The 17,630-nt window shown below is 62.1% G+C and overlaps 1 protein-coding gene across 1 annotated transcript in view; it reads left to right on the top strand.

Annotated features, from left to right (window-relative positions):
- Nucleotides 1–12,294, top strand: part of LMNA (lamin A/C) — a 47,695-nt gene extending 35,401 nt beyond the window's left edge. Inside the window, exons 3-13 of the mRNA XM_050912244.1 lie at nt 6,163–6,319; nt 6,521–6,646; nt 6,778–6,948; nt 7,052–7,177; nt 7,285–7,505; nt 7,595–7,799; nt 7,941–8,048; nt 8,238–8,357; nt 8,449–8,547; nt 9,844–10,101; nt 10,735–12,294. Coding sequence (XP_050768201.1) covers nt 6,163–6,319; nt 6,521–6,646; nt 6,778–6,948; nt 7,052–7,177; nt 7,285–7,505; nt 7,595–7,799; nt 7,941–8,048; nt 8,238–8,357; nt 8,449–8,547; nt 9,844–10,101; nt 10,735–10,767 — 1,624 coding nt within the window. The 3' untranslated portion in view covers nt 10,768–12,294. The remainder of the gene's footprint in view (nt 1–6,162; nt 6,320–6,520; nt 6,647–6,777; nt 6,949–7,051; nt 7,178–7,284; nt 7,506–7,594; nt 7,800–7,940; nt 8,049–8,237; nt 8,358–8,448; nt 8,548–9,843; nt 10,102–10,734) is intronic.
- The last annotated feature ends 5,336 nt before the right edge of the window (nt 12,295–17,630 follow it).

Here is a 17,630-nt window from a genome sequence, read left to right as displayed (position 1 = left end):
TAGATTTATGCCTGATGCAAACCTCACCCGGAGCCCCCAGAAGCAGAGCGTGGGCAGTGGAAAGCCAAGTCCTGTCCGTTCCGCCATCGACTCGCACGTGGGAGCCGGCAAAAACCCCCTTTTCCAGCTATAAAACCCCTCTGGTAATACCAGCTGCCCTTCAAAACCACAGAGCCCTCCTGTTACTAGGGGGGACTCAGCCCAAACACCAACGTCACTTGGTGACTTGGGATTTCCATTTCGAGCCGCTGGCGAAAGCTGGGATGAGTCACCAGCACTGGCGTGACAGCCCAGGATGGGGAGCAAGTGTCACCAGGGCTCCCCAGCCAGCACGGGGTCCGTGAGGCTTCTTAATATACTGTTTATTCTCTGAAATCGTGTTTCCAGCTTTTAAGTAGCGAGGGGGGCCATCGGTCCACGCCGTGGTCACGTGCATCGGTTTGTTGCAGCGCTGATGAAGCCTAATTGCTTTTCCCCATCGTGAGAGGCGAGGCTGCGGGGAGACGGTGCGTGGGCGCGGGGTGCGTTTGCTCTGGTGTATCCAGCGAAAGGAGAAAAGTTCCTTAAAGGCTTCGTGGGGAGGGTTTGTAGCTGATTCCTGGAGGTATCAGCTGCGATCGGGTCCAGTCGCGCTGGACTTTGTATGCGCCCGCAGCTCCCAGCGAGGCTCCTGGCGAGGGGGTTTGTGGAGGGACAGGAATGGCAAAGGTTTCGGGCACCCCAGACTGAAGCGTCCGTTTGCATCCCTGTGCAATGCTCTTTTCTGGTTCCCAACGAAGCAGCGGTTTTGGTTCATTTTTAGGACGCAAGGAAAGGCCAGATCCCGATTCCAGGAGGGGGAAGCACAGCTCTTAGGAGATGCCAACAAGCTGTTCTCGCTCCGCTTGGGGCCACATGGAGTTGAGCAAGCCCCTCAGCCCCAGGGACGAGCGTGCCAGGAGCGTGCGGTGTGGTCGGCACCAACCCTGGCACCGGGAAGGAGCTTTGGCACAGCTAACGCCGGAGGGTGGGGGCTATTTCCATGCATCCTTGAACACAGCCAGCACTGGCATCCCCTGGCTGCCATTTGGCAGGGCTTTTGGTGCCTAACAGGATGCTGGCTCCGTGCAGATGTTGTCCTCGCTATACATTGTGCTGGCTATTTACAGCTCCCCTGCTAGGAGACCGGCTTATGTTTATCCTGGTGATTTGGCAAAGGCGCAGCGGCACAGATGAGTCAGGAGCTGGGAGAAGCTGCTTTGCCACATTCCCATTGCCCCACCGCAGAGGTTTTCCCAAGACCGCCTTTCCTCATGCTGTCCTTGCTGCTTCCTTTGTGGGGCCCTGGTCCCTGGGATGGGGGAGCGATCCCTGGGATAGGGGAGTGATCCCTGGGATAGGGGAGCGATCCCTGGGGTAGGGGGAGCGATCCCTGGGATAGGGGGAGCGGTCCCTGGGATAGGGGGAGCGATCCCTGGGGTAGGGGGAGCAATCCCTGGGATAGGGGGAGCGGTCCCTGGGATATGGGGAGCGATCCCTGGGATAGGGGAGCAATCCCTGGGATAGGGGGAGTGGTCCCTGGGATGGGGGAGCGATCCCTGGGATAGGGGGAGTGGTCCCTGGGATAGGGGGAGCAATCCCTGGGGTAGGGGAGCGATCCCTGGGGTAGGGGGAGCGATCCCTGGGACCGATCCCTGGTGCTGGAGGTAACGCAGTGCAAAGCAGCAAGCCCAAGGTGGGGCAGAGCAGGTTTTCTGGGTCCTCCCAGCAATCAGATCCATCGCAAACCTCCTTGGGCACGTGATGCCTCTCTTACCTCAGTTTCCCAAGCTGGAAATATGTCGTAAAGTCTTTTCTGGGGTAGCGTTTCCCCAGTCTTGTGGCTGAGCTGCAGGGGAGCCGGCTGGCGTGTCGCCTGGCTCCCTGGCAGCAAGGTGCGAAAGAAACCCGCGGTCCCTGGGGATTCGCAGGCGTGCGAAAAGATTTATAGATGGGGCCTGAGCCTGCGAGCTCCCCTGACTTGGCACCTCGTCTGGGGTGGGGCGGCTGCGATCTGGAGGCAGGGGAAGAGGGGAACGCCTGTTTCTCCGCTGGCTCTGTCCCACCCTCTTGGTCCCCTTCCAGCGTGCGAAGCTCGGCGCTGCCCAAGCGCCGCCGCCGCCGCCACCGCGTTGAACGGCAGCCGTTCCGCCCACGGGAGAGCAGCCTCGTGCTTCAGAAGTGGCTCGTGGTGATTAGCGGTAGGGTGAAACTAAAGGGTGTTTCCTCAAATGCATCTAGTGGGCTTTGGCTTCTCAGAGAGGGCACGGCCGCGCGTGCCCGAAGCTGCTCACCTCCCGTGAGCTCCGATGGCTCTGGCCTGTCTCAGCTTTTTCCAGAGGGAGAGCCCGGATCTGCCGGGTTTCTGGGCTGGGATTTTGGGGCAGAGCGAAGGGGAGCGATAGCAGATCCTGGGCGCTGCTGTGTGGGGCTGTCCCTGAACCTTCTGCAGGGACCGGCCACCCCGGGGGTCTTCAGCCCTGGCCGTTTTTGAAGCCGTCGCATCAGCTTTGCAGGCTTGTTTCTGTGTCTGCGCTGAGTACAGTCAGAGCAGGTCCAACTTTCCATTAACATTTGGATTTTCTGGCAGCTCGGCTGCAATTTTCTTTTTTTTTTTTTTTCCCCCCTCCTTCCTGCTTTTAAAAGCTAAAAATAAAACATCTTGAGGCCCCTTTTCCCTCTATCTTTTCTCTTGAGACATTTGTTTCTTGAGGATTTGATGCCTCTGTTGTGTTTTCTCCTCTTGGCTTCAATAAATGCTTGTTTTTACACCCGACTCTCCCGGCACAGGGGATCAAATCCTGCGGGACGCTGAGCCCATGTCCCCCGGCCGCAGGCACGCAGCCCTTCAGGGTGGATCTCTGCTTCCCTTTTGGCTGGCAGAGGATTTGGGATCTTTTAGGCTCTAGCAGGCAGGATGGGGAGACCAGTGAAGCCCTCTGACGAGGAGGAGGAGGAGGAGGAGGAAGGTCCCCGTTCGTCCCCTTGCCGAGGGAAGTGGGAGCGACGCAGCTGCCATGGAAGTTTTTATTTTTAGCCCAGCGCCAGCTGGAGCCTGGGAGGCTGCAGGGGAAATAAAAGCAGGACCCAACGGGAGGCGAGGGGAAAACCCAAACCCTGGCTGGGCTGGAACGGGGATCGCAAGGGCTTGCGTGGAGCGGCGGGCACAGGGGTCCCCGGCGTGGGAGAGGACTTGCACGCGTGCTGAAATCTCATCTGGAGGCTGCTGCGTTCCGAGTCAGGGCTGTGTTTTGAAGGAACGTGGGGGGAGATGCTCAGGTCCCAGAGAGCCGTGGGCACGCAGACCTCCGGACTCGCCGGAGGAAAGCAAAGGACAGCGCAGGATTCATCTCACCTCTCTCTCTTTCCTGCAAAACGGCTCCCAAGCTCAGCCCCGCAGCTGCAGCCGCTGCAGCCCAGCCGGTGAGCTCCAAGCTCCCATCTCCGCTCCTCCCCGGTGTAACCCAGAGCTGAGCACGGGAGGCTTTTAAGGAAAACGGATTTGTCCTTTTCGAGTCTGATGGGATTTACCATGGGACTTGCTAGGCATCAACGCATTTTGCCCTGAGCCCTGGATCCCTCCAGTCCCTGGAGAGGGCGAATCTGTCACCACTGTGGAGACACAAGTGTAACCACCTAGTCGCAGCATTTTCCCCTCCGTATTTCACTTATAAATGGTACTGGTGTCCCCTAAAGAGTCGGAGGCTTCAGGATGTGCCTGGCGCTGCACATGCCACAAGCCCCATCCCAAAGAGCCAGTGACTCCCAGCTGTACCCGAGTCTTTGCAGCCGACGCGGCGAGCAAAGAGCTACAGAAGCAAAAAGCCAAGGGCAAGCTCTTCCCAGAGTTAAGCGGTGGTTAACTCGATCAAGGACAGCAGGATTAAACCCTGCCGGCAGTGCCGGGGTGGCCACGCTGGCTGCAAGGGCGAGCCGCTGCCAGATGGGAAAACTCAGCCTCAAATGTTGCTTGCAGTGAGCCGAGGAGGCTCCGGATCCGCTCCCAGATGGCATTTTTGTCCTATGAGTCACTGGCACGAAAGGAGTGGGTTGCACGGGAAGGACCCGCCGGCGTGGCGCTCGGGCGGCCGGCTCCGGCAAGCGGGACTCACGGTTCCCCGCAAAAGGGGGGCTAATCAAGTACGGCAGGGCCTCGCGCGATGTAAATATCTCGGAACGACTTCTCCGTGCTGGCTCGGGTCAGAAAGCAGAAAGAAATGCGGGAAAATCTGCTGTTGGCCAAGCAAGGAGCTTCCCACGTACGTGCAAATCTGGGAACGCCGGTCCCTGCTCGTCCTGGGGTCCCGTTCCCTGTGGGCAGGAGGAGAGGATTCGAAGGCACCACCTCCTCATCCTGCCCCGGGGCCGGATCCTGCAGCTGGGGCAAGCTGAGCGCCGTCTGTGCCGCCAGCCCCTCCCTGGTATTTTTTAACCCATGATCTAATGGCGTGGGTGTGCGCTCACCGCCCCAGGAATGCGTACCACGCGCCGGCGTGCAGCCAGGGCTCGCCCACGGCCGAGGGGGCACCGCAGCCGGCGCCGGTCCCCAGGCGCATGCTGCCTCTACGAGTCTTACACCCGATTTTGAGGGAGGTGGGGTGACAGTCTCTGCCACGAGCCGACAGTGCAAGCCGCCCCAGTGCTGACGGCCGCTGGGTGCCGCAGAAAGAGCATCGGGTCTTTTCTTTTTATAGGGCCTACCAAAATAGCGTCAGGTTGCGTTTTGGTGGTTTAGTCGGATCAAATTCCCTCGGCACGCAGCGATGTGTCTCGGGTCTGCTGCCTGTAAGAAATGGCCTTGACCTGCTGTCGGAGGGCTTAAAAAGCAAGGGGGGAAATGGAGGCACGGGATGGTGCGGGGGCTCTGAGGTTGCACAGCAGTGCTGGGGGCCGGGAGACCCGTCCGCAGTCCTGTGCTGGGAGGCTGAGCCCGGCCGGGGGCCACGGGGGACCGGCATCGCTGCTCTGCACCCACCAAGCGACAGCGGCGGGCATTGAGCTCGTGGTGAGGCACGTCCAGACCTGGGGCAGCCCCGGGCCCCAGCTCATCGCCCGGTGCCCTCCATCCGCTCCAGGGAGAGGCACCAGCCTCCCGGCGCTGCCAAGGTGTCGCAGGTTCCTCTGCCCTGCTGCTGCCTTGGTTGGGCAACTCTGGCTACAGGGCAGCTTCTGCACCCTCCAGCACCCTCGCTCCTCCCCAGCTGCCGCCGCACCGGGCAGCCCCGTGCCGCACCGTGCTACGCCACGCAGCACTGTTCTGCGCTATGCAGCAGCATGCCACGCCACGCCGCACTGCGCTCCACTGTATCACGCCATGCTGTACTGTGCCACGCCATGCCGCGCCGTGCTGCACCGTGTCACGCCATGCCACACTGTGCCGTGCCACGCCGTGCCGTGCTGCACCGTGTCACACCGTGCCACACTGTGCCATGCCACGCTGCGCCATGCTGCACCGTGTCATGCTGCACTGTGCCATGCCATGCCTCACTGTGCTGCACCGTGCCACACCACGCCACACTCCGCTCCACTGTATCACGCCATGCTGCACTGTGTCACGCCATGCTGCACTGTGCCGTGCCACGCCATGCCGTGCTGCACCGTGTCATGCCGTGCCGCACTGTGCCGTGCCACGCCGCGCCATGCTGCACCGTGTCGCGCCGTGCCGCACTGTGCGCCGCGCCGTGCTGCACCGTGTCATGCTGCACTGTGCCATGCCGTGCCTCACTGTGCTGCACCGTGTCACACCACGCCGCACTGTGCCATGCCATGCCACGCCGTGCCATGCCACGCCGCGCTGTGCCGCTCCGGCGCCGGCCTGGTCCGCACTGACCTCTAGCGGGTGCAGCCGGGCCGTGGGTGTGCATATTGCACACGGGCGTTACAGCCCTGAGACAACTCCTGCTCACCCAGTTTTTTCCCAGCCCTTTCTGCTTTCCAGTATCCAAACTGGTGCCGGACACGCTGGGTGGCCGGGACCTGCCGGTCCCTTTGGCGGGTGGGTGTTAGGTACAATCCTGCAACTCTTTTGGGGGTGATCGGAGGGGTGCGGACGTGATGCTCTGTGTGCTTGGGGTGGGGCTGCAGGGTGCCATGCATGGTTCCTCCCTGCCGTGCCGCTCACCCGTGCCATCCGGTGCGTTGCAGGAATGCCAAGAAGGAAGGGGACCTGCTGACCGCCCAGGCGCGCCTCAAGGACGTGGAGGCTTTGCTCAACTCCAAGGAGGCTGCGCTCTCCACGGCCCTGGGCGAGAAAAGGAATCTGGAGTCTGAAGTGCGGGACCTGAGGGCGCAGGTGGCCAAGGTGAGCAGTGGCAGCCCTGTCCCCAACTGCCCCGGGGACCCCCGCTGTCCCCGGCCTGCCTGGGGGCTGCCAGGTCCCCGCTGTGCCAGGGGACTGGGGGGCAGAGACACGGCTGGATGCTGGGTCCCTGGCCAGTGCCGGGTGCTGTGCCTGGACAGTGCCCAGGAGCCGGCCGTGACGGTCCTTCTCAATTCCCTGCAGCTGGAAAGCGCCTTGAGCGAAGCCAAGAAGCAGCTGCAGGATGAGATGCTGCGCCGCGTGGACGCCGAGAACCGGCTGCAGACGCTGAAGGAAGAGCTCGAATTCCAGAAAAACATTTACAGCGAGGTGAGCCGCGATGTGCCGCTGCGGTGCCGGCTTCGCTTGGGATAATGCCCCCCCCCCCGCCGTGTGTTGTGTCCCCATCCCCAAGCCGATCCCGGCCCGAGGTGACACCGTGTCCCCTGACCTGTCCCCAGGAGCTGCGGGAGACCAAGCGCCGCCACGAGACCCGGCTGGTGGAGATCGACAACGGGCGGCAGCGGGAGTTTGAGAGCAAGCTCTCCGAAGCCTTGCAGGAGCTGCGGAGCCAGCACGAAGCCCAGATCAGGCTTTACAAGGAGGAACTGGAGAAGACCTACGGGGCGAAGGTGAGCAGCACCCGCACGTCGCCGTCCTCTTCCCGCCCTGCCCTGCGGAGTGCCGGTGGGCAGCGGGTGCCAGGGATGCTAACCCGCCCGTCTTGTCCTCCAGCTGGAGAATGCCAAGCAGTCGGCTGAGAGGAACAGCAACATGGTGGGTGCTGCCCACGAGGAGCTGCAGCAAACCCGCATCCGCATCGACAACCTCTCCTCTGAAGTCAGCCAGCTGCAGAAGCAGGTGAGTCAGGACCAAGGGATTCCTCTGGATGTCCGCCCCCGGGGATGGTCCCCTCCTGGGGATGGTCCCAGGTGGAGCAACCACCCTCACCTTCCCTCTCCACACAGTTGGCCGCCAAGGAGGCGAAGCTGCACGATTTGGAGGATATTCTGGCCAGGGAACGCGAGACCAACCGGCGCCTGCTCTCCGACAAGGAGCGGGAGATGGCCGAGATGCGGGCACGCATGCAGCAGCAGCTGGACGAGTACCAGGAGCTGCTGGACATCAAGCTGGCTCTGGACATGGAGATCAATGCCTACCGCAAGCTACTGGAGGGCGAGGAGGAGCGGTGAGCACGGGGCGCTGCACCCAGTGGGCTATGCGGGTCCCAGCCCTCGTGTCCTCACTGGCTCCATCTCACCTTCTCCTCCTGCCCAGGCTGAGGCTGTCCCCCAGCCCTTCCTCCCACAAAGGTGCATCCCGAAGCCACTTGTCCACCCCGGGCTCCTCCAAGAAGAGGAAGCTGGACGACAGCGAGAGTCGGACCAGCTTCTCCCACCACGCCCGGACAAGCGGCCGCGTCGGCGTGGAGGAGGTGGACTTGGAGGGCAGATTCGTCCGTCTCAGGAACAAGTCCAACGAGGTGCGTTTGCCTTTGGGGAGGATCCCCGGGATCCCTGGGGGTGTAATTCAGCCCCGCTTCACCCCACGGGCAGGAGGTGAACCGGGACAAGGTGGGGAGGAACCGGGGGATCTCAGGGTTGCTGCTCTCTCTCTCTTGCAGGACCAGGCGATGGGGAACTGGCAGATCAAGCGGCAGAATGGAGACGATCCCCCCATCACCTACCGCTTCCCCCCAAAGTTCACCCTGAAGGCTGGCCAGGTGGTGACGGTGAGTCACTGCCCGGTGGAGGATCCAGCCGAGATCCCAAACCCAGCCGGGCCGTCGGTGACGCGGAGCGGTTGGAGCCGGGGTGCAGACACCTTGGCGCGTGGCTTTTTTAGGGGGACAGACCCGCGTCCCCGGGGTCTGGGCTTTGCAGACCTGTGACGTTGCTTTTCTCTGTGCTTTTCTCCCTAGATCTGGGCCTCGGGGGCTGGGGCGACCCATAGCCCCCCCAGCAACGTGGTGTGGAAAGCCCAGAGCAGCTGGGGCTCTGGGGACAGCCTGCGCACTGCCCTGATCAACTCCAACGGGGAGGTGAGAGCCCGATGGCAGCACCGGGTCGGGGCGCAGGGGGGTCGGCAGACACCAAACCCCCCCCCCCCAACTCCTTTCCTATCCCCCGCAGGAGGTGGCCATGCGGAAACTGGTCCGCACCGTGATCATCAACGATGAAGACGAGGATGAGGACGATGACGAAGTTAACATCCACCACCGCCATCACCACGTGAGTACCGCCCTGGGGAAGGCACTGGTCCCAGGGGGTCCGTTGCAGGGATGCTGGGGGAGCTCAGGTCCAGTCCCAGTCAGGGTGGGAGGCAGCTCAGCATCACACAGGATCGGCCCATAAGGGAGAAGGCAGTTGGGAGGCGGCAGTGGAAACAACCACCCGGGAGAAGCCAACAGACCTCTGACACCTGGAGGAGATTACTGCTTGCCAAAAAAGCTCTAGAGACCTTGCTGGAAGTCATCTCCAACCCTGAGCAACCTTGACCTGCCGCGAAAAGGGCCGGAGGAGCCGGGAGGGAGGCTGAGCTGGTACCTCGCGTCGCTTGGAGGTGGAGGACAGGATGGTGGGAAGTTGATGGACGACACTTCTCCGCGGCAGCTGCTCCATCCTCTCCGCTTCACGAGGGCGCTGGAACAAATCCAGAGGTGACTTTGTCCTTCCTCTCAGCCCATCGCTCCCCTCATGGAGCTGAAATATGCACCAGGAAGAGCAGCGGGCAGGGAGCAGGCAGGAGGCAGAGAGCAGGCAGCGTGCCAGGAGCAGAGCTGCAGCCGCTTCTCCCCGTATCAAAGAAAACATCCCTGGCTGCAGCCCAGGAGCCCCCGCCAGCCCATCCCGCAGGGAGAGATCTGTCTTGCACACAAGATGCCCACAGGAATCATGCATGGAGAGATGCCGTCACCGCCACGCTGTGCCTCAACGCTGGCAAAAAATCTGCTGGATGCCGCTCGGCGGGGCTCTGTGTGACAGGAGCAGGATGGGGCGTCCATCATCCGCTTTCCTTTGAGTTCTCTGGATCTGAAGAGCCGTGCCGAGACGGATATCGATTATCCCTGGATGGAGGAGCCAAGCTCCTGTGGACCAGTGCTGCCCATTCGTCTGGGGGCTGAATCCTTTCCAAGAGCGAATTTCCCGTTGGAAAGCAGTCAGCTTGCGCTCTCCCGGGCAGCGAGGAAGAGGATGCTCTCAGATAAGCAGAAGAGAAGCACGGTTCAGATGTCTGCTGTGTGCTGCGAGCCCAGGGTGCAAGGACAGGGCAGCAGGCACAGTTCACCCATCTGCAGTGTGCCAGCCCCAGTAATTTGGCATTATAAATATAATAATAATAATTTATTATTTTTAAACCACGTGATGGAGAGGGGGGGTGGAGCGCAGACCCTCTTTGAAGACTAAGCCCTCCCGGGTGACACCGGTGCTGCCGCAGTCCTCAGGGCAGGGTGCTCAACGCAGAAGGTGCTCGGGCGGGTGCTCAAGGTCGTTTTGTCTGTGTGTCCCCCCCCCCTCCCCATCTAGGGTAGCTGCAGTGGCTCTGGGGACCCCGGTGAATACAACCTCCGCTCGCGCACGGTGGTCTGCGGCACGTGCGGTCAGCCGGCCGAGAAGTCGGGCAACCAGAACACCGGTATCAACACCGTGTCCTCGGGCTCGTCCACTTCCAGCGTGACCGTCACCCGCAGCTACCGCAGCATCGGTGACTCTGGCAGCATCGGCCTTGGGGACAGCCTGGTGACTAGGACCTACCTCCTGGGGAGCTCCAGCCCCCGTAGGCAGGTTAGTGCAGTTTCCAGACCCCGGATCCGGGCTGTCCCTGTGCCGCTGGATCTTTCCCCTGTCCCTGCATCATCCTTTCTCAACGAGGCAGTGCTGTGGGGGTCCCTTCCCCTCCTTCCTCTCCTCCTCTCTGCTGCTCTTCCTCTTGCCTCGAGCACCTCCAGGCTTGCGCAAGCCTCTTCGTAAGGGGAACGCGGAGTCTGAGAGGGATTGGAAAAGGATGTGGCCGTAGCGTCTCCCAACCCCATCCCATGCTCGGCCCCCGGGGCAGCCCCGGAGCATCCCTCATCCTCCGCGGCTCTCATTCCACCACTGCCCAGCGTTATTCCTGCTGGCAACATGAATATTTCAGCACTTGAATATTAATACCCTCAATATTAGTCAATGTTATTACCCCCATATATTTCCGCTAATTCCCAAATTTCTGACCTCAGTGCTATAAATACCCCAGCCAAGCGGTATTCGTTGTACCCCAAGGGCCAGGGCGGACGAGAGCCAGGGGCGCACACGGTCCGGGCACCGTGGGCATCCAGAGGGTCCGGCTTGGACGTTGCTGCCTCCTTCGCAGCCAGAGCAAAGGGATAGTAAGATTGGGTTATTTTTAATTTTCTTCTTTTTCTTTCTTCCTCCCAGGCTCAGGCTGTGCAAAACTGCAGCATCATGTAACTCCGTGGCACCATTCCTGTGTTTCCTGGCCATCTCGAGCTAGTTTTTTTTTCCCAAAGCAAAAGAATTTTTTTTTTTCCTTTAAAAAAACGATATCAAAAACCAAGGGTGGGTTTTTTTTGTTTTCTATAGCAGGAATTTTATATATATATATATATTAAAAATGCTAAAAGATGCTTTGATTTTTTTTTTTGTAAAGAAAAAATCTATTTCTATAAAAAAAAACCAAACAAAAAAAAGCTTTTCAGCTTCAACATTTTTTTTAAAACTTCAGCCAAAGACACCAAGGAATTGTGTTTACCGAACAGCCATGCAGGAAGAGATTGTAGTTTAATAGCTATCTAGATTATATCTTTTTGGCCAAAGCTTTTTATATAGGACTGGGAGAAGCAAAGCCATCCCTGTCAGAGCTGCGCGCTCCTGCCTGCATCGGGCGCTGCGCCGCGGCAGGGCCGGATCCGCAGAGGTGCTGGGGCAGAGGCTGAGCTGAGAAGCCCCGATGCTGTTGCAGATCATCCCGGACTGCGCTGGTGGGCACGTGCCATGGAGGGTTGCTGTCTCAAGCAGAGCACAGCGCCTTTGCAACCCTTTTTTTTTGTTTGTTTTTTGGATCCGAACCCAAAATTCCCTTTTTCTTTTTCTTTTTTTTTTTTGTTTCATTTTTTTGTTTGTTTGTTTCTTTTTTACGTCACTGCCGTGCTGCCGCAGGGGGGGCTCCTGGCAGCTTGCGGGCGATGCCCCACGTCTCTCCGCGGCCACGCGGGCATTACCCTCCTTCCCAGCCCCTTGCCCGCCTGCGCTCCCGTCGCTCCACGTACTGTATTTCCCATCCGAGGCACCTCTTGCCCTTTGGGTTTTCTTTTTTTTTAAGCAGCCGAGTTGTGCCTTAGCCGAGGCGGGGGCCACTCCGGAGCGGGGCTGGGAGCTCCGCGGGACCCCGCACGGCATCCAGAGTAGATGGAGTAGGGGAAGTGAAAACCCACCGGAGCTGCATCCCGGGACCAGATGGATTTGGCAGATGGGGTGATGGACCTCAGTCCCACGGGCTCGGATCCAGTGGGACCCCCTTGGACCCCCTCTTTGGGGGCTGCTGCATCCAGTGGGGTTCACCCCTGTTTTTCTCAGCTGCGGTTAGTTGGGCTCTTCTCCGGTGGCAGGAGCTCAGGAGCCCGTTTCAGGGCAGGATGAGGCCAAGGATGCTTAGCCCAGGATAGGGCTGGTTTGCCAGGAAGGCAGAAGAAGGTTTTTTTATTTGAGTGAGGGGGATTTTGGGGTCCGGCACGGGCAGCTCGCCTCTCTGCAAGGGTCCATCCAGCCGTTGACAGAGATTTCAGCTTTTTGCCTCGATTGGGGAACGCCCGCAGCACCCCCTGCCTCGAGCGCAGCCTGGGGGCAGGATCAGGTCCCCGGCACAAGCCCCCCTGCTCCGGCGGGATCTGGTGAGACCGCGTATGTATCTGTGCTTGCAAAGCTTCTGTATTACTGCCTGTATTTCCTTCCAGAATGAATACAGCCAAACCCTTCCCACCCCGTGTGCTGTCGTCATTGCTGTCCTGGGGAGGGATTGGGGGGGGCACCTGGCTGCACCCCAGCCTGGCGCTCCCTCTTGGCCCGGGGAGGGGGATCTCTTTTAGCCCCGCAGCCAGGGTTGGGGCTCAGCGTCCTACCATGGATAGGGGGAAAGCAGGGTGGCCCCGTGCACCCTGACTGACCCAGGGGGGTGCCCGGGGTGGGATGCTGAGGGCTGGGGCAGCTGGGGTCCTTACGGGGCCAGGAGCCCCCCCCGGAGCCGGCAGTGATGCAGAGAGGGGCTGACGGGGAGGCGATGGAATTTGGGGAGAGGGCTCTGAGATTTCCTCCCCCTGGGGTTTTGGGGAGCAGACATTCCCCTGGGTGGGATGGACTGGGGCGGGGAGCGGGATGCAGAACCTGAGTGAGCCCCTGAGTGCAGGTTTGCTCCTACCGTGGGGATGGCCCCGGCACCCCGCCAAGGGGACCCCCCTACCCCCCCGCCCCGGGGCCGTGCCAGGCACTGGAGCGAGGCGGGAGGAGATGCCGGGGAGAAGGAGAGAGCCATAAAGCCGGCGCGTAATCGGCTTTACCGGGCACAGCGCTGGGGAGCTGCGATGTGAGGGAGCACGGGCGGGCGGCCGGGGCGCAGGCACAGCCAGGTAGGTGCCCGGGGTGCCCATCCTGGGGGTACCCCTGCCCCAGTGCTCGGATGCCTGGGTCCCCCCAGCCACGCGGGGTCACGTCACCCCAGACCTGGGTGCAAGCAGGGCTGAGCCTTGCGAGGGCAGGGGCTGCCAAGGGGTCTCCGGGGCATGGCTGTCACCTTCCAGCTTCGGGCTGGCTTGTGGGGACCCAGCAAGGCACCCATCTCCCCTCCCAGGAGGGGAGGTTACAGTGGGGGATCTCAGACGTGGGTGCTCGCAGGGTGGCAGGGGACAAACCGGCTCTGTGTCCCATTTGCCCCCTGTCTCTCTGCCAGCTCAGGGATGCCGGCGCCGCAATGCCGGGACAGGTACCCCGCACAGCCAGCAATGCCAAGGAGCTGCAGCGTGTCCCCTCTGTGCCGCGTCTGGCCCTGAGGTGGCAATCCGGCCTGACCCCGAGCCCTGCACCGCCGGGCCCCGAAAGTCATGAGGTTGTGCCCAAAATAGAGGAGGTTTAGTGAATGGCAGGGGGAAGCCAGCCACGCTGCTGGGACCTCGTGCTCCTGCCCAGCCACACCGCGGGAAGAAATCGGGTCAGGAGGCTAAGGGGAAATGTCATGGGTCCTCCCCATGTCCCCCCACGGCACCCAGGCGTCCTGGCACGGCAGGGCTGGGGCACGCCAGGGAAGGGCTGACCTGGCGATGTTCCTCTGTGCCCCTTCGCCACCCTAGGTGCCCCACGGCTCGGCACGACCTGTGAGGTCCCTGCACAGCCCCATGGGGACCTTGCACAGCCCACGGGGACCTTGCATAGCCCCACGGGGACCTTGCATGGCCCCATGGGGACCGTGTACAGCCCATGGGGACCTTACACAGCCCTGTGTGGACCTTGCACACCCCTATGGGGACCTTGCACACCCCTGTGGGGACCTTGCACACCCCTATGGGGACCTTGCACAGCCCATGTGGACCTTGCACGGCCCACAGGGAGCATGTATGGCCCACGGGGACCTCACACAGCCGATGAGGACCATGCACAAGAGGGCCGGTGACAGAACGCCGGCACTGAGTCGGAGCTGGATTTCTCCAGCTCCTCCTGCAGTCCCGCAGGGCTGAGCCTGGCCCTGGCTCCCCCGGGGGGCTGGCAGGAGGGAAATGGGAGCCCAGAGGAGGGGGCCATGACCTGGCCTCACTCACCCGTGCACCGAGCGTCAGGGTCTCTGCAGAGGCACCCTAGGGTGAACGGCCGGGTGGGAGCACCGGGGTTTGGGCACGGCAAACAAACACGGGGGGGGCACATGCTGGGGACCATCAGGCTTTTTGGGGGAAAAATCCAGCACAAGGGAGCCTTGGAGCAATCACTGGGATGGGGTAGAGCCAGGACTGACCCCGACATCTGGCAGCCACCGGGGTTTACTGGGCCGGGGCATGGCTGAGCGGGTGCTGGGGGCCCTGCGAGCCCCACGCAGGCCCCCTCCAGGCTCCTGCGTGCCCAGGGGGATTAAGGTCAGGCCACCCCACTAATCCTAAGGGTGGTTTAAGATGCGAGCTTGTGCCCGCTGTCACCCCCCAAGGTTGCACCCCAAGGTGCTGCACATCATGGGACACCTGCAGGGCACCCTTGGGGGGACCAGACAGGAGTGGGGGGCTGTAGCTCAACCCTTGGGGTGAGAGGGGGGCCAGGGCAGCTCTGCCTCCCCACAGCAGGCTTCGGCTAAGCCTCCAGCGCAGGCACGAGGCACAAGCTCCTTACGACTCCCAGGCAAAGGCTCCCGACCTCCGGAGCCCCGTGGGAACCGGGGCAGCAGAAAGGGGGGAGCAGCCAAGGGGGCACGGGGGTCCGCTCCCCAGCCCTGGGCAGGGCAGGTACCCCCAGCATGGGGTGGAAAGGGGCCCCTGGACGGGCCGTTCCCGGCTCACTGCTTTTGGGGGTGTCGATATTGGCACCCCAGCTTGTGCAAAGCAGCAGGGCTGGCAACCTTTCCTGGGTGCCTCATGGGTGGTTGTGCAATTGCAGGCTGGGGACAAAGGACTCGCCTGAGGTCATGCGGGGAAGGCGGTTGCAGAGGGAGGAAGCAGCGATGGCGGGGGATCCTGTTTCGGGGCTCGGGGCACCCCGCTCCCACACGGCCGGGAAGGGGAAGGAGCGCAGGTCCCAAAGGAGAAGTGGGATCTGCCAGCGCCAGTTGGGCCAGGCTTCCCCGCAAGGGAAGTTTCAAGGGGGGGAGCGCCATCAACCAAAATTGGGTGCTGTGGGTGCTGTGGCAGTGTGGGGATACGTGTGGCCTGCTCGGGACCGGATCCTGGCAGCTGCTGGTGGTGCCACGGCGGGGCCCCGAACCCCCTCCTGGGACCCCCCAAAGCCAGGTAGCGCGGGCAGCCAGAGCCAGCGTGGCTCATTTGGGACGGGGGGGGGGGGGGGGGGGGGGGGGGGCTGAGACAGGGGTGCAGAGGTGGGGGCGCAGGGATGCGGTGTGGATATGGGGTGCAGAGGTGGGGGTAGAGGGATGCAGTGTGGATATGGGGGTGCAGAGATGGGGGTGCAGGGATGGGGGTGTGGGGATGTGGTGTGGATATGGGGGTGCAGAGATGGGGGTGCAGGGATGCGGTGTGGACATGGGGGTGCAGAGATGGAGTGCAGGGATGGGGGTGCAGGGATGCGGTGTGGATATGGGGGTGCAGAGATGGGGGTGTAGAGATGGGGGTGTGGGGATGCAGTGTGGATATGGGGGTGCAGAGATGGGGTGCAGGGATGCGGTGTGGACATGGGGGTGCAGAGATGGGGGTGCATGGATACAGTATGGACATGGGGGTGCAGAGATGGAGTGCAGGGATGGGGGTGCAGGGATGCAGTGTGGATATGGGGGTGCAGAGATGGAGTGCAGGGATGGGGGTGCAGGGATGCGGTGTGGATATGGGGGTGCAGAGATGGAGTGCAGGGATGGGGGTGCAGGGATGCGGTGTGGATATGGGGGTGCAGAGATGGAGTGCAGGGATGGGGGTGCAGGGATGCGGTGTGGATATGGGGGTGCAGAGATGGGGGTGCAGGGACGGGGATGCAGTGTGGACATGGGGGTGCAGAGATGGAGTGCAGGGATGGGGGCGCAGGGATGCGGTGTGGATATGGGGGTGCAGAGATGGGGGTGCAGGGACAGGGATGCAGGGATGCGGTGTGGATATGGGGGTGCAGAGATGGAGCGCAGGGATGCAGTACAGATACAGGGATGCAGAGATGGGGGTGCAGGGAGATGGTGCAAATAGGGGGGAGCAAAGACGGGGTGAAGGGACACGATGTAGTTATGGAGGCACAGGAACGTGTCAAGAGAGGTGTCGGACGAGACACGTGTGGGTGCGCCGCTGTGTGCACGTGGGTGCACAGGGGTGTCTGTGCCTGCGTGTGTGTCCTCATCTGTGGCGGGGGGGGGGGTGTGGGGGGGTGCGCGTGCGTCTGGGTGCACATTCATGCATGTGTGCACGTGTGTGTAGGTCTGTGCGTGCCGGTGCCAGCGTGCATGCCGGCGTGTGCCCGGCCGTGCCTATGCATGAGCGCAGGGTGCGCAGCCGTGTGTCCATCTGTCGAGCTCGTCTGTGTGTCCGTGTGTGGCTGCGTGTGGGGGTGAGGCCAGCCGGAGCCGGCCGAGGTAAGCCGCAGCCATGGCGACGGGAGCAGGATCCGGTGGCCCTGCAGGGATGCTGGTCCCGCCAGGCCTTCCCGGCCGCCCGGGCGCGGGTGCTGCCACAGGTCGGTACCACCGCACCGGGACCGAAACCGGGCTGGGGACGGACTGGGGATGCTCCTCCGGGGGGTGAGGCAGAGCCGGGGCTGGGGGCAGCCGCCATGGTGGGGACGGGCTTTGGGGACCCCCCCAGACAGCTCTGACGCTGCCGGGCAGTGACAAAGGGGCTGAGGTCCCAACCCCAGGGAGAGCTTCCCTGCCTCCCCCACCCTGAATCCTTGCCTTTGCGCCCCTCCCATGTCTCCCTTTCTTCCTCCCTTATCTCCTTCGCATCCCTCCACATCTCTACCCCCCAATTCCCTCCTGTGGATCCTCCTGTCTCTCTCCTGCACTACTCCACATCTGTCCCCCTTTGCATCCTGCCCTTTGCATTCCCCACCTCTTGAATCCCTTCCCTATCTCCCCCTGCGCCCCCCAAATTCCTCCCCTGCATCCTCCCATATTCTTGCTGCATCCCCCCCCTCCTCCCTTGCTTTCCATCTCCCCCACACCCCCTCCTGCTCCAGGTCGGGGGGGGGGGGGTCAAAGAAGCCTCCCCGAGTCTGAGCCGGGCTCTCCCAGCCCCTGACTGCTGCCTGGGTGTTGGAAACATCCCTCCACTCCCCATGCCACAGGGATGCTCCTGGGGGGGTACATGGGCAGGGGCTTGGGGTCCAGCGGCAGAGAAGGACCACAGCCTTCCCTGCTGCGGGGGGACCCCAGTTCCCAGCTGCTGGGGAAACTGAGGCACGGGGAAAGTCTTGGCAGCCAGGAGATCAGTGCTGATGTGGCCACCAGCTTCACATCTCCCCTTGCTGAGCGCATGGGCTGGGTCTGGCTCTGTCCCAGGGCCGGTTAAACGGCTCTTTGCAAGGAGGATGCGTGTTTATTGGCAGCATAATATTCCCTGGCTTGGAGGGAACCTGGAGAGAGGGTGGGACAGGGGACCAAGTCCCATGGAGCCACGGCCGTGGTGAACCCGAAAACACCA

The sequence above is a fragment of the Gymnogyps californianus genome, chromosome 29, assembly GCF_018139145.2.
Source record: "Gymnogyps californianus isolate 813 chromosome 29, ASM1813914v2, whole genome shotgun sequence".
Taxonomy (NCBI): domain Eukaryota; kingdom Metazoa; phylum Chordata; class Aves; order Accipitriformes; family Cathartidae; genus Gymnogyps; species Gymnogyps californianus.
This window is presented reverse-complemented; position numbering and strand designations above follow the sequence as displayed.